The sequence below is a fragment of the Hypanus sabinus genome, chromosome 6, assembly GCF_030144855.1.
Source record: "Hypanus sabinus isolate sHypSab1 chromosome 6, sHypSab1.hap1, whole genome shotgun sequence".
Classification (NCBI taxonomy): domain Eukaryota; kingdom Metazoa; phylum Chordata; class Chondrichthyes; order Myliobatiformes; family Dasyatidae; genus Hypanus; species Hypanus sabinus.
The window spans coordinates 29035215-29047823 of record NC_082711.1 but is presented as its reverse complement, the minus strand read 5'-3'; the positions used below and the strand labels follow the sequence as shown (position 1 = coordinate 29047823).

The 12609-nt window shown below is 42.8% G+C and overlaps 1 protein-coding gene across 2 annotated transcripts in view; it reads left to right on the top strand.

The window, feature by feature from the left end:
* The first annotated feature begins 551 nt into the window (after positions 1–551).
* The window catches only part of ptprn2 (protein tyrosine phosphatase receptor type N2), a 1015920-nt gene continuing 1003862 nt past the window's right edge, over positions 552–12609 (top strand). The window contains exon 1 of one of the 2 annotated variants that reach the window (XM_059971881.1): positions 552–704. In XM_059971881.1, coding sequence (XP_059827864.1) covers positions 623–704 — 82 coding nt within the window. In that variant the 5' untranslated portion in view covers positions 552–622. The remainder of the gene's footprint in view (positions 705–12609) is intronic. The other variant, XM_059971880.1, reaches the window with a different exon arrangement.

Here is a 12609-nt window from a genome sequence, read left to right as displayed (position 1 = left end):
ACGTCAAACCTAAACTAATAGTCAACTGAAATAGTTTAAAATCACATCAACAGTATTGGGATCATAAGTGGAAGAGAAGTGGAGAGGAACCCAACTCAGAACGGTGCTTCAAATTCCACATAGTTCTCAGAAACCTTTGCTTTGACGGCGTCAATTCGAACAGTTGTGATCAACGGTGTGCAACGCCTGCAACAATTAATTAGCTTCTTCCCTTGGTCACCAGGCAGCAGCAACAGACGACTGCTGATGTCACTGCTGGAGAACAGGCTGAGGTCGCCTGCTACACAGGTAGAGGTTTCATCCAGCAGAGGAAGGGCCTGCGAGGTCATGGTTGGCAGAGTGAATCCCGGCTCGTGCGAGGACTGGCCGAAGCCGATGATTGACAAGACGTTCGAATGCGGTGATTGACAGGGAGGGAGGCCGGCCCACGAGCGGTTACGTAAGACAGAGGACGGCCCCGGGAGCAATGATTGACAGAAAGAGAGGGCGGAGTGAAGCTTGTCGATTTTGAAGCGGCTGATCACTGCGAGTAGCTGGAGAGCGCCGCTTCGCTTCACCCATCACACATCTCCCTTTCATCTCGCCCAGAATGGATTGCTAGTCGAAGTGCAATGGATGAAGAATGATGGAAGTGGTCTACTCCATCCTCCTGCTCCTGTTGGCTCTCCAGTCCCGTTTGATCGTGCGAGCGGACAAGAAATTCGGTAAGTTTGTTTTGTAGCTTGTGCTATTTTTTTTAAAGGATGCCCACTCTGTCAGGTGAGGATCTTGTTCGATGCGGGTACTTCAGGTTGCGCATCTAAATCTCCGACATGCGACAGAAAAACAGGCTGCAAAAAAAAAGAAACCTGGCGTTCATCCTTCCATGAACCTGCGTGATAATGGGCTGGGGTTGTCATTTGTGCGTAGCAGACCTGCAGGTGCATCGGATCTGACTTCAGACGGGCGGTTGCGGGCGGCCAAGGCGCGCACACGGGTTTAAATAGTACCAGCGCTGGTAACCGTGTTAACTTTTGCCTCGATACAGAGCCCAGCTAGAAACCATGCCCACCCATCACGTCAGATACTTCGCTGTAGATTTTGATAAATGCCTGCTTCTGTTGTCCTGTGCAGGCGGAATTACTTCGTTGTGGTTATTGACTGTCCGCTGACCGCCTTCTGCGATCAGTAGGAAGATAAGTGAGAGCAGAAGTAGATTCAGCCCCTCAAGATGCGCGGTCATTGAATCCTGCTTGATTCCCTTCGGCCAATCCACTTTCCCCTCATAATCCACACATCACTTCATCCTCGTAGTTTCTGCATGGGTGAAGTGGGCCGAAGATCTTTCCGCCAGTTCCAGTACTTGTGCATCAAAAGGGTAAATCTCTTAGTCTGAGACTTTCCACCCCTAAACCTCTTTTTTTTAGGATTCCCAGCTGAATAAACGTCCTACAGCATTTACAATGGGCTCAAATCTCTCGCCGTGAAACTATTCCCTCTAAACCCGACTTGTACAGTTGTTGCATTTCTGTAGTTATGGAAATACAAATTAAGACAGGAGCTCGCTGCAGACAGCGATCTACCTCACAATGGCCATTTGCACTTTGTTTACCTAAGGGCATGATACATTCATTGCAACTATAACACATGTTCTGCCTTCTCTCTGGAACACCTCAGTGTACTTGTGTGTGGAATGATGTGTCTAGAAAACATGCAGGCAAAAGCTGTATCTAACCTGAGACTATCCACCCATCATCTCCTTCCTCACCTGGTTCCACCTATTGCTTGCCAAGCTCCCCTCCCCCTCACCTGGGGGTAGATATTGGCTATCTACTCTCTACACTCTCATACTTGACATGGAAGGCATGGAGCCTTTGCCTCCGAGATAATTGCCTGCACCACAGAGTTTCTTCAACAGTTTGTTTTTACACACTAGTGATTCCAGCAGTCTCTTGTGTCTCAGTTTGTCTCATACCTGTTTTAAAAGGGTGTGTCCTTTTTTTAAAGGAATGAAGACTGCACAAAATATTCCAGACTATACCCTTGCCAAAGCTCTATATCATTTCATTGAGATACTTTGCCATAGAGGCTAATACAGACATTGGCCACTTTATTAGGTACATCTGCTTATTAATGCAAATTTCTAATCAGCCAATCATGTGATAGCAACTCAATGCATAAAAGGATGCAGACATGGTCAAGAGGTTCATTTGTTGTTCAGACCAGACATTGGAATGGGGAAGAAATCTGACTTAAGTGACTTTGACCATGGAATGATTATTGGGGACAGACGGGGTGGTTTGAGAATCACAGAAACTGCTGATCTCTGGGGATTTTCATGAACAACGGTTTCTACAGTATACAGAGAATGGTGCAAAAAAAGGTAAAAAAAAAAGCTTCCAGTGGGAGGCAGTTCTGTGTGCAAAATTGCCTTGATAATGAGAGAGATCAAAGGAGAACGGCCAGACTGCTTGAACGTGAAAGTAACCACTGGTAACAACAGTGATGTGCAGAACAGCATCTCTGAATGCAAAAAACGATCAAACCTTGAAGTGAATGGGCTACAGCAGCAGAAGACCATGAACATACAAAGGACATAATGTACAAGAGGTATCTAATAGAGTGGACACTGAGTGTATGCTATCTTAATTACTCTACATGTTGATGTTATGTTTTCTGTGTACTAGGACACCTAGTCTTTCTGCATACTAAACACCTCTCAATCCATCACAATTCTACAGCCAATATTTCCAATTAAAGTTGATAACCTTCCTTTACTCCATTTGTCATATTTTTGCACATCCCATTAACACATCTAGTGTCAGGCTTGCAGGATTTGACTTGGTGGAGTACTTGAGAACCCCAAGTACTCACTGACTGTACAAGCAATGAGATTTGACGTTGTAAAGATCGTCGGTACGTGAAACGAAGGGGACATGTGGAGTGCTGATGATATATGATGACCAAGAGGATATTGAGTGGGAGATGAAGAACAGTGGTAGAGAAGACAGACCTGCTGATTATTTTTTATGGGGTGATGAGTGGATAATATTTTCTGTTTAAAGGGTCCTGGGCATCCTTGTACATAAGTCACTGAGATCCAACATACAGGGGCAGTTAGGTGATTAGAAAGGCAAATAGTATGCTCTTTCAAAAGGATTTGTATATAAGAATAAGGATATTTTTCTATAATTAAAATGACCCTTGGTAAGCCTGCACCAGATGTATGCACTGTTCAATTTTGGGTTAATTTCTTAAGACTGGTTCCTAGAATGGCCGATCTGTCCTACGAGATGAGACTGAATGGGGTAGTTCTTTATTCTCCAAAGTTTATTAAAATAAGAGTAGTCTACATTGAAATACTCAAAATTCCAAAGGGGACTGAGTGGATAGAAGGGAGGATGATGATCTGCCTGGCAGAAGAGTCTGGGACCAAGTATAAGAGGCTGGACATCTAGGACTGAAATGAGAGGATGTTTCCTCACTTAATGTGTGGTGTTTATGGAATTCTCTTCACCAGAAAGCTTTGGAAGCTTGGAACTTGATTGTTATCAGATAGAGATAAGTGGATCTCTGTATTTTTAAGCTTCAGTGGATATGGGTGACATGAAACTTTGACAAGCTTCTATAGATAATATAGGGGAGTATCCTAACTGGTTGCATCATAGCCTGGAATGGAGACACCAAAGCCCAGGAACAGAAATGTCTTCAGAAAGTGGTGGATGCAGCCAAAACCCTGAGTACATTTATATGGAGCCCGGCCACAAGAGAATAGCATCTATAATCAAAGACTGTCCAACATCCAGTCCGTGGTCTCTTCTCACTACGGCCATCATGCAGGAAGACAGGATCCTTAGGACCCACTTCACCAGGCTCAGGTACAGTTACTACCTGACAACCATCAGGCTCCTGAACCGGCGTGGATAACTTCACTCACCACAATTCAACCTACAGACTCACTTTCAAGGACTTTTTACAACTCATGTTCTCAGTATTATTTTTTTTAATTTGCATAATTTCTCTTTGCACATTGGTTTTTTGTCAATCTTAGTTTGTGTATAGTTTTTCATAAATTCTGATGTATTTCTTTATTTCCCTGTAAATGCCTGAAAGAAAATGAATCTCAAGGTTTTGAAGGAACGTAAACTATTATATCTGATCCAGTTGAATAGTGGAGCAAGCTTTTCATGTTTTTCAAAGGCTTTTGCACCCTCTTGCACTCCAATCTAGTGTTACATCGTAAGCCAAATAGGTCATGCACACTGTCAGAACATCTGTGATTGAACAGAGACTGGACAGAATTGAGGTCCATTCACACTGGTCTTAGCACAAAACCACAGGTAACAGCTGGCTGAGCTCAATATTATCTGCCTGTTCACACTCTCTGTTTTTAATCTTTCATTTATTACTTTCAATCCCTTGAGCACTTGCCCTGTGTAATAACATCTTGGATGTTACCTTATCAAATGCTTTTTGAAAATCCCATTGCATTTCACCTGCTGATTCAGCTTTAAGTACTGTGTTACAACCTCAGACCTAATAATTATAGGCATGGTGTAATAATCTATGCAGGATTATTTTTGCAAGTGTATACGTAATTATAACAAATTGTAGGTGTGAATAGAAGGAGTGTTCAACTTGGGCTCCATTATTTTGTGATCTCCTACACTTTTTAATGAAAGAACTGAATCACTAATGACCTCTCCTGGTCCCTCAGAGATAGAGGCAAGCAAGGCTGCCCCCCATCACTTTAACCTAATTTTGCAGGAGCACCATCGAGAGTGTCCTGACAGACTGCATCTCCATCTGGTAGGGGTGCAGCCGAGCATCGAACCAGAAGTCCCTACAAAGGACAGTGAGAGGATCACAGGGGTCTTCCTGCCATCTAGAGGGGATGTTTATCAGGAGTGCTGCGTTCTCAAGGCCCTTGTTATGATCAAGGATCCCACCCTTCCATCCAGCATCCTCTTTTGACTTTCTACCATCAGGCAGGAGACTCTAATGCATAAAAACAAGAATGGTCAGGATGGGAAACAGTTACTTCCCTCAGGCCATTAGGTTTCTGAACTCCATGTTGCATTTCTGTACCCTATAAAATTTAATTATGCACTTTATTTTGTTTATTTATGTGTAATTCATCTGTTGATTTTATCCTTACTTTCCTAAATTATTGTGTGTTATGTGTACTACTGTGCTTTATGCCCTGGCCCAGGGAAACATTGTCTTGGTTGGCGGTATACATGTATATAGTTAAATGACAATAAACTTGACTTGAATAAGGCACAGATGCTGAAAGTCTTGAGCAACACACACAAAATGTTAGAGGGACTCAACAAGTCAGGTGGCATCTATGGAAGGGAATAAACAGTCACCATTTCAGTTACTGATGAAGGATCTTGGCCTGAAACATTGACTATTTAGTCTCTTCCATTGAAGCTTAAATGCATACCTTCTTTCCTGCACTCTGCTAAAATTCCCCGTGCATCCCAGTCTTTAAGACATTAGAAATAATACTAATATGATTGCAGCTTGTTCTGGTATGAAAGGGTTTAGGACGTGTTCAATTTCACTAGCAGTTTGGTACCAGCATACAGATGTGAACAAATATTTATTTGAAATGCTAATTTACTTCACTGTAATGACTGAAAAAACAACTCTGAACTCCAGTCGAGAGATGGATTTGGCACTGAGAGGTTAGATGGAAAATCTGGCAGACAAGATTAATAACAACTGTTTCTAGGAAATAATTAAATCACTGTGTTGTAATTAAGAGCTGAAATGAATGAAAGGTGTTTAGAAAAGACAAATAAACTTTTCACTAGTGAAGATTTATTCAAAGGCAGATTTGGTAGAACAACAAATAGCAAACACAAAATTCAGTTTCTATTTTGAGCAATGCACACAAATGTTCAAGGAGCTCAGCAGGTCGGGCAGCATCTATAGAGGGAAATGAATAGTCAACCTTTTGGACCAAGAGCCTTTATCAGGACTGTAGTGAAAGAGGACAGAAGCCAGCATAAAAAGGGTGGCTGGAAAGTGAGGAGAAGGATCTGACAGGTGGTATGTGAATTGAGGTGAGGAGGAAGAAGAGTATGTGGTTGGGGAGGGAGGAAAGAAATGGGAATGATGTGAGAAGATGATAGGTGGAAGAAGCAAATTTAAAATCTGCTTAGAGAGGACAGTGAATCATGGATTTGTCACTGGAATAAAGGGAAGGAGGTGAGCAACTGCAGAGGGGAATTGGTCAGTTTCACCAATGTTGAGGAGGCCGCACCTGTTCAGAAACCTGTTTGCTGGTGAGGGAGGAGGTGTAGGGGCAGGTACAACATCTAGAGCAATTGCAGAGATACTGCCCGGGGTGTGTTTGGTTGGGAGGGACAAGCAGACAAGGTAATCGCAGAGAGTTCCATCCCTGTGAAAAGCGAAGAGAGGTGACAGGAAGATGTGCCTGGTGGTGGGATCCCATTAGAGTTGGCAGAAATTGTGGAGAATGATGGATGTGGAGGCTGGTTGGGTGGTAGGTAAGGACAAGGGGGAGTGTCACTGGAAATTGTGTGAGGCAGATGTGCAAGAAACATTTCTATTTACTTATAGATGAGGCTCAAGAATTATTTAAACATTAAAACCAATATCTATTTATGCTATAGTTCTGTTAAACCCTTATTTTTAGAATCAATGAACTAAACCGAAATTTAGAATTTAGTGGCATGTGTCTAATCTCTACAGTTCTCCCTCTGCAACTGGATAGTTGTTCTCATTGGTGGACCACAATCATTTGTCATCTGTCCAGCCTTACCAAAGGTTGGTAACAGCATCTCCTCAATGACCATCAACACAGGTGCACCCTAAGCTGCATGCTCTACACTCTCTATAATCCTGTCTGTGAGGCTAAGCACAGCTGTAGTGCCACGTACAGATTTGCTGATGACGCCACAGTTATCGGACAAGTTACAGGCGATGATGGGTATTGAATACAGGAGCGAGATTGGAAATCTGGTTGAGCTGGTGTCACAACGACAATCTCTCACTCAACTAAAACTAAAGCGCTGATTGTTGACTTCAGGAAAGGGCAGGAAGGTAAACATGTGCCAGTCGACATTGGAGGATTGGCAGTAGAGTGAGCCAGCAATTTTAAATTCCTGGGCATTAAGATAGCAGCTGACCTGTCCTGGGCCCAGCACATAGATGCAATCACAAAGAGTGCGGCAGCATCTTTATTTCCTGAGGAGGTGAAGGAGGTTCAGCTTTTCACTGAATACTTGTAGCAAACTTCTACGGATGTGCTGCAGAAAGTATACTGAATGATTCATGGTCTGGTACCACAATTCAAATGCAAGGAACTGAAAGTGTAAGTCCTGTCTGGTAATCATACATCTTGTAAATGCCACATATTATGTCATATTTTCTCCTTTACACGTGAATGTCAGAACGTGAAGGTCTGTTCTCCACCTTGTAGTATAGTTTCCAAGATTAACATTTTCAGCACTGGAGCACTAATAGCATTCAGGTTATTTTAATGTTATTCCATGACAAGCCATTTTATTTCCATGTAGGACACCAGATCTGCAAAGCAGATGTTCTGTTCCATGCTTTGCCAAGTGAAATGGCTACTAGTCAGACTTAAGATAAGATTCAAACAGGGGCAATGAGCTTCCTTGAAAAAGTGCAACACCCATATTGGACCCTGAGTGTAGGAGGACTATTTGGTTGGTATTGAGAACATTTTGGTCGGTACAAGTACAGAAGCCCTGTATGATTAACAGTAGGAGCACAAAACCTCACAAGTGGCCCATCTTCCTGCCTCATTATCCTTCCCTATCCCATCTGTCATTCCCACATTGGCCTCAACAATCGTTTTGGAACCTACGAAACGGGAGTGGAAGCGAATCATTGACGCAGGAGATTGCAGATGCTGGAAATCTGAAGCAACATAGAAGGTTCCTGGAGGAGCTAATCAGGTCTGGCTGCAACTACTGAAAGAAATGGACAGTTGGCATTTTGGGTTGAGACCCTTCATCTGGATGGTCAGTGCATCCTCTCAAATAAACAAGGTGAACATCCCAGGCTTTGGGTGTATATGTAAAGACTTGCACTGAATCAGGGTGCAGCCAATACAATGGTATGATCTGGATGATGGGGTGGTAAATTGGATTAGTAAGTATGCAGATGATACTAAGGTAGGTGGCGTTGTGGATAATGAAGTAGGTTTTCAAAGCTTGCAGAGAGATTTAGGCCAGTTAGAAGAGTGGGCTGAACGATGGCAGATGGAGTTTAATGCTGATAAGTGTGAGGTGCTACATTTTGGTAGGAATAATCCAAATAAGACATACATGGTAAATGGTAGGGCATTGAAGAATGCAGTAGAACAGTGTGATCTAGGAATAATGGTGCCAAGTTCCCTGAAGGTGGAATCTCATGTAGATAGGGTGGTGAAGAAAGCTTTTGGTATGCTGGCCTTTATAAATCAGAGCATTGAGTATAGGAGTTGGGATGTAATGTTAAAATTGTACAAGGCATTGGTAAGGCCAAATTTGGAGTATTGTGTACAGTTCTGGTCATCGAATTATAGGAAAGATATCAACAAAATAGAGAGAGTACAGAGGAGATTTACTAGAATGTTACCTGGGTTTCAGCATTTAAGGTGCAGAGAAAGGTTGAACAAGTTAGGTCTTTATTCTTTGGAAGGTTGAGGGGGGACTTGATAGAGGTATTTAAAATAATGAGGGGGATAGAGAGAGTTGACGTGGATAGGCTTTTTCCATTGAGAGTAGGAGAGATTCAAACAAGAGGACATGATTTGAGAGTTAGGGGGCAAAAGTTTAAGGTTAACAAGAGGGGGAATTTCTTTAATCAGAGAGTGGTAGCTGTGTGGAATGAGCTTCCAGTAGAAGTGGTAGAGGCAGGTTCGGTATTGTCATTTAAAGTAAAATTGGATAGGTATATGGACAGGAAAGGAATGGAGGGTTATGGGCTGAGTGTAGGTCAGTGCAACTAGGTGAGTGTAAGTGTCGGCACAGACTAGAAGGGCCAAGATGGCCTGTTTCCGTGCTGTAATTGTTATATGGTTATAATGTTCTCAATGCCTAAGGCTTTGTGGGGAAGGACTGCAATCTGAAGTTCTGCAGCCACCAGGTCCCGTGTAAAAGCCTGCAAATACGCAAACAGTATATTGTAATCTGTGTCAATGACCATCGTCCAGTATCACTTAAATCCATGGTAGTGAAATGTTTTGAGAGGTTGATGATGAAACATATCAACTCCTGCCTGAGAAGTGACATGGATCTGTTCCAATTTGCCTACCAGCGCAACAGGTCCACAGCAGATACCATTTCATTGTCTCTTCATTCAACAGTGGATCATCCGGATGGCAAAGATGCTCTCTAATGACTACAGCTCAACATTCGAGGCTATCAGCCCTCAAAACTAATTAATAAGCTTCAAGACCCCGGCCTCAATGCCTCCCTGTGCAATTGGATCCTTGATTCCCAGTCATCTTGAATTGGCAACAGTATCTCTTCCACAGTCTCCATCAGCACAGGTGCACCATAAGGCTGTGTGCTTAGCTCCTGCTCTGCTCACTTTACACATATGACTGTGTGCCTAAGCACAGTTCCAATGCCACATTCAAGTTGGCTGATGACATGGCTGTTGTAGGCTGAATCAAAGATGGAGACGAACTAGCATATAGAAGGGAGATTGAAAATGAAAATCTGGCTGAGTGCTGCCACGACAACCCCTTACTCAGTGTCAGCAAGACCAAGGAGCTGATTGATGATCAGAGGTCAATGAGCCAGTCCTCATCGGGACAGAGGTGGAGAGGATCAGCAACTTTAAACTCCTCAGTGTTATAATTTCAGAGGATCTGTCCTGAGCCAAGCAGGTTGCACATTTATGAAGCAAGCACACCAGCACCACTAAGTTTGCAAAGGTTCGGCATGGCATCTATAACTTCGACAAACCTCTATAGATGTGTGGTGCAGAGTACAATGACTGGCTATATCACAGCCTGGTATGGGAACACCAATGCCTTTGAATGGAAAATACTGCAAAAAAAAATAGTGGATACGATCCAGTCCCTCATGAGTAAAGCCTTCTCCACCATTCAGCATATCTACATGGAGCATTGTTGAGTGAAAGCAGCACCCATCATCAGGGACCCCCACCACCCAGGTCATGCTTTCTGCTGGCTGCAGGATCCTCAGGACGCACAGTACCAGGTTCAGGAACAGTTATTACCTCTCAACCATCAAGCTTCAGAACCAGTTTAGAACTCAGCTTCACTTGCCCCATCAGTAAAATGTTCCCACAACCTATAGACTCACTTATTCATTTATCTATCTATCTATCTATCTATCTATCTATCTATCTATCTATCTATCTATCTATCTATCTATCTATCTATTTCTATTTGCACAGTTTGTTGCCTTTTGCCCTCTTGGACACGGACTTTCATTAATTCTATAATGGTTATTAGATTTTCTGCGCCTACTTTCAAGAAAACAAATCTCAGAGTTGTATATGTTGATAGATATATTTTGATAATAAATGTACTTTGAACTTAGTTCAAAGAGTGATTCACTATCAGAGACTTTTCCACAGGGGTAGAAATGTCAAGATACTAGAGGACAGATATTTAAGATCAAAGGGGAAAGTTTAAAGGAAAGCTGTGAGGCTTTTTTTTTGCACAGCATCTGGAATGAGGTTCTGGGTGTGGTGGTAAAAACAGGTATGATTGTGGCATTCAGGTAGTCCTGAATAGTGGGAAGATCACATCTACAGATGTGCTGGGCTGTCCACACCACTCTCTACAGAGCCCTGCGATTGAGAGAAGTACAGTTCCCATACCAGGCAGTGATGCAGTCAGTCAGGATGCTCTCAGTTGTGCCCCTGCAGAAAGTTCTTGGGATTTGGGGGCCCATACCAAATTTCTTCAACTGTCTGAGGTGAAAGAGCCGTTGTTGTGCCTTTTTCATCACACAGGAGATATGTACAGACCACGTGAGATCCTCGGTGGTGTGTATTCCGAGGAACTTAAAGCTGTTCACCCTCGCAACTCCAGATCCATTGACGTCAATAAAGTTGATTTTGACTTGCTTCAATGAATATTATGCTGGCAGTACTGGAGTTGGTAGTCATTGCTTTCTTGGTGCTGATAGTTAACTTGCTCTGCCACTTTCAATGGGACCTATGACCTGAATCCCATTCAATGGACAGGTCCCAATCGGATTACCCTTGTATACATACCATTTTTGGTTTGTATCAGCTGATATGTGACTTCCTGCAGCTTGTTTTGTTGCCACTGGAGACAAATAGGCTCTAAAATAATAAGTTTTGACATTTTTGTGGAGTACTATTACGACAGACCTTCACGCCAGGTCTATTTGCCCTGCCCAGTACAGAGTTTTGTGGGTGAACCTTTACTTGGCTGTAGATCTGTGGTTCCATTTAATTGACTTGTGGTTTATCTGTCCCCAGTTGCTGGCCATCTCTGCTGGGTTTTCATACTTCTGTACAACATTGAAGGAGACTACCTTGACCCATCTAATCTGTGCCAACTCGTAGTGCAGTTCCATGCTCTCTTTAATTATCTTTGTAGCCTGTTCTTCTCACAAAAGTTAGAATCTGTGGAGGGCCAGAATAATGAGCCGTGGGTTTACTGCTCCACCTATGACTGTAAGAAACTGCAGAGAGTTGTGGATACAGTCCAGCACATCACTAGAAACAGCATCCCCTCCGTAATCTCTGTCCACCTGCCTTGCTGCCTCTGTAAAGCAGCCCGCATAATCAAAAACCCTACCCACCCTCTCCTCTCACCCCATTGGGCAGAAGACAAAAAGCCCATGATACCACCAGGCTCAAGGACAGCTTCTATCCCACACAAAATGCCAGAGGAACTCAAAGTCAGGTAGCACTTAAGGAGAGGAACAAGTAGTCGACATTCCCCAAAAACGCTGACTGTTTATTCCGGTCCGTAGATGGTACCTGACTTGCTGAGTTCCTCCGGCATTCTCTGTGTGTTGCTTGAGATTTCCAGTATCTGTAGCATCTCTTATGCTTACAGTTTCTATCTATTGTTTTGCAATCATTGAATAATCCCCTTGCATGATAAGATGGACTCTTAACAATCTTACATGTTATAGCCTGAAATGATCTGTATGGATGGCATGCAACACAAAGTTTTTTCATTGTACCTCAGTACATGAGAAAATAATAAACCAATTTACCGATCTGCATTGTAAATAATCACTTCATAATGTTTGTTGCATAGAAATGAATTTTAGTAAATTACAGATCAAGCTAATTCCTGAATCTTTTCTATCACATTTTTAGTAACTATAAGGTCAACCTGTTTAAATATAATTGAGGCTGCCACCCAGTTCTTGTAGTTCAAAATTTATTTTCACAGTGTCTTGCATTCATGATTACAGAGGCCGACAGTGAGTAATCCATTTATTGAGCACATTATGGCTGTTGACAAGAGTAACAGGAATAGTTGGTAGGTTTCCAAGAGCATCTTTCTATTCCATACATCAATAATTGTTTGCCTTCACAAAGCAGTGCTCATTGACTGCTTTGGTGAGTAAGTGGGGGCCTGGGGGAGGGAAGCAGTTTCAGAGAAATTTGTCAGCA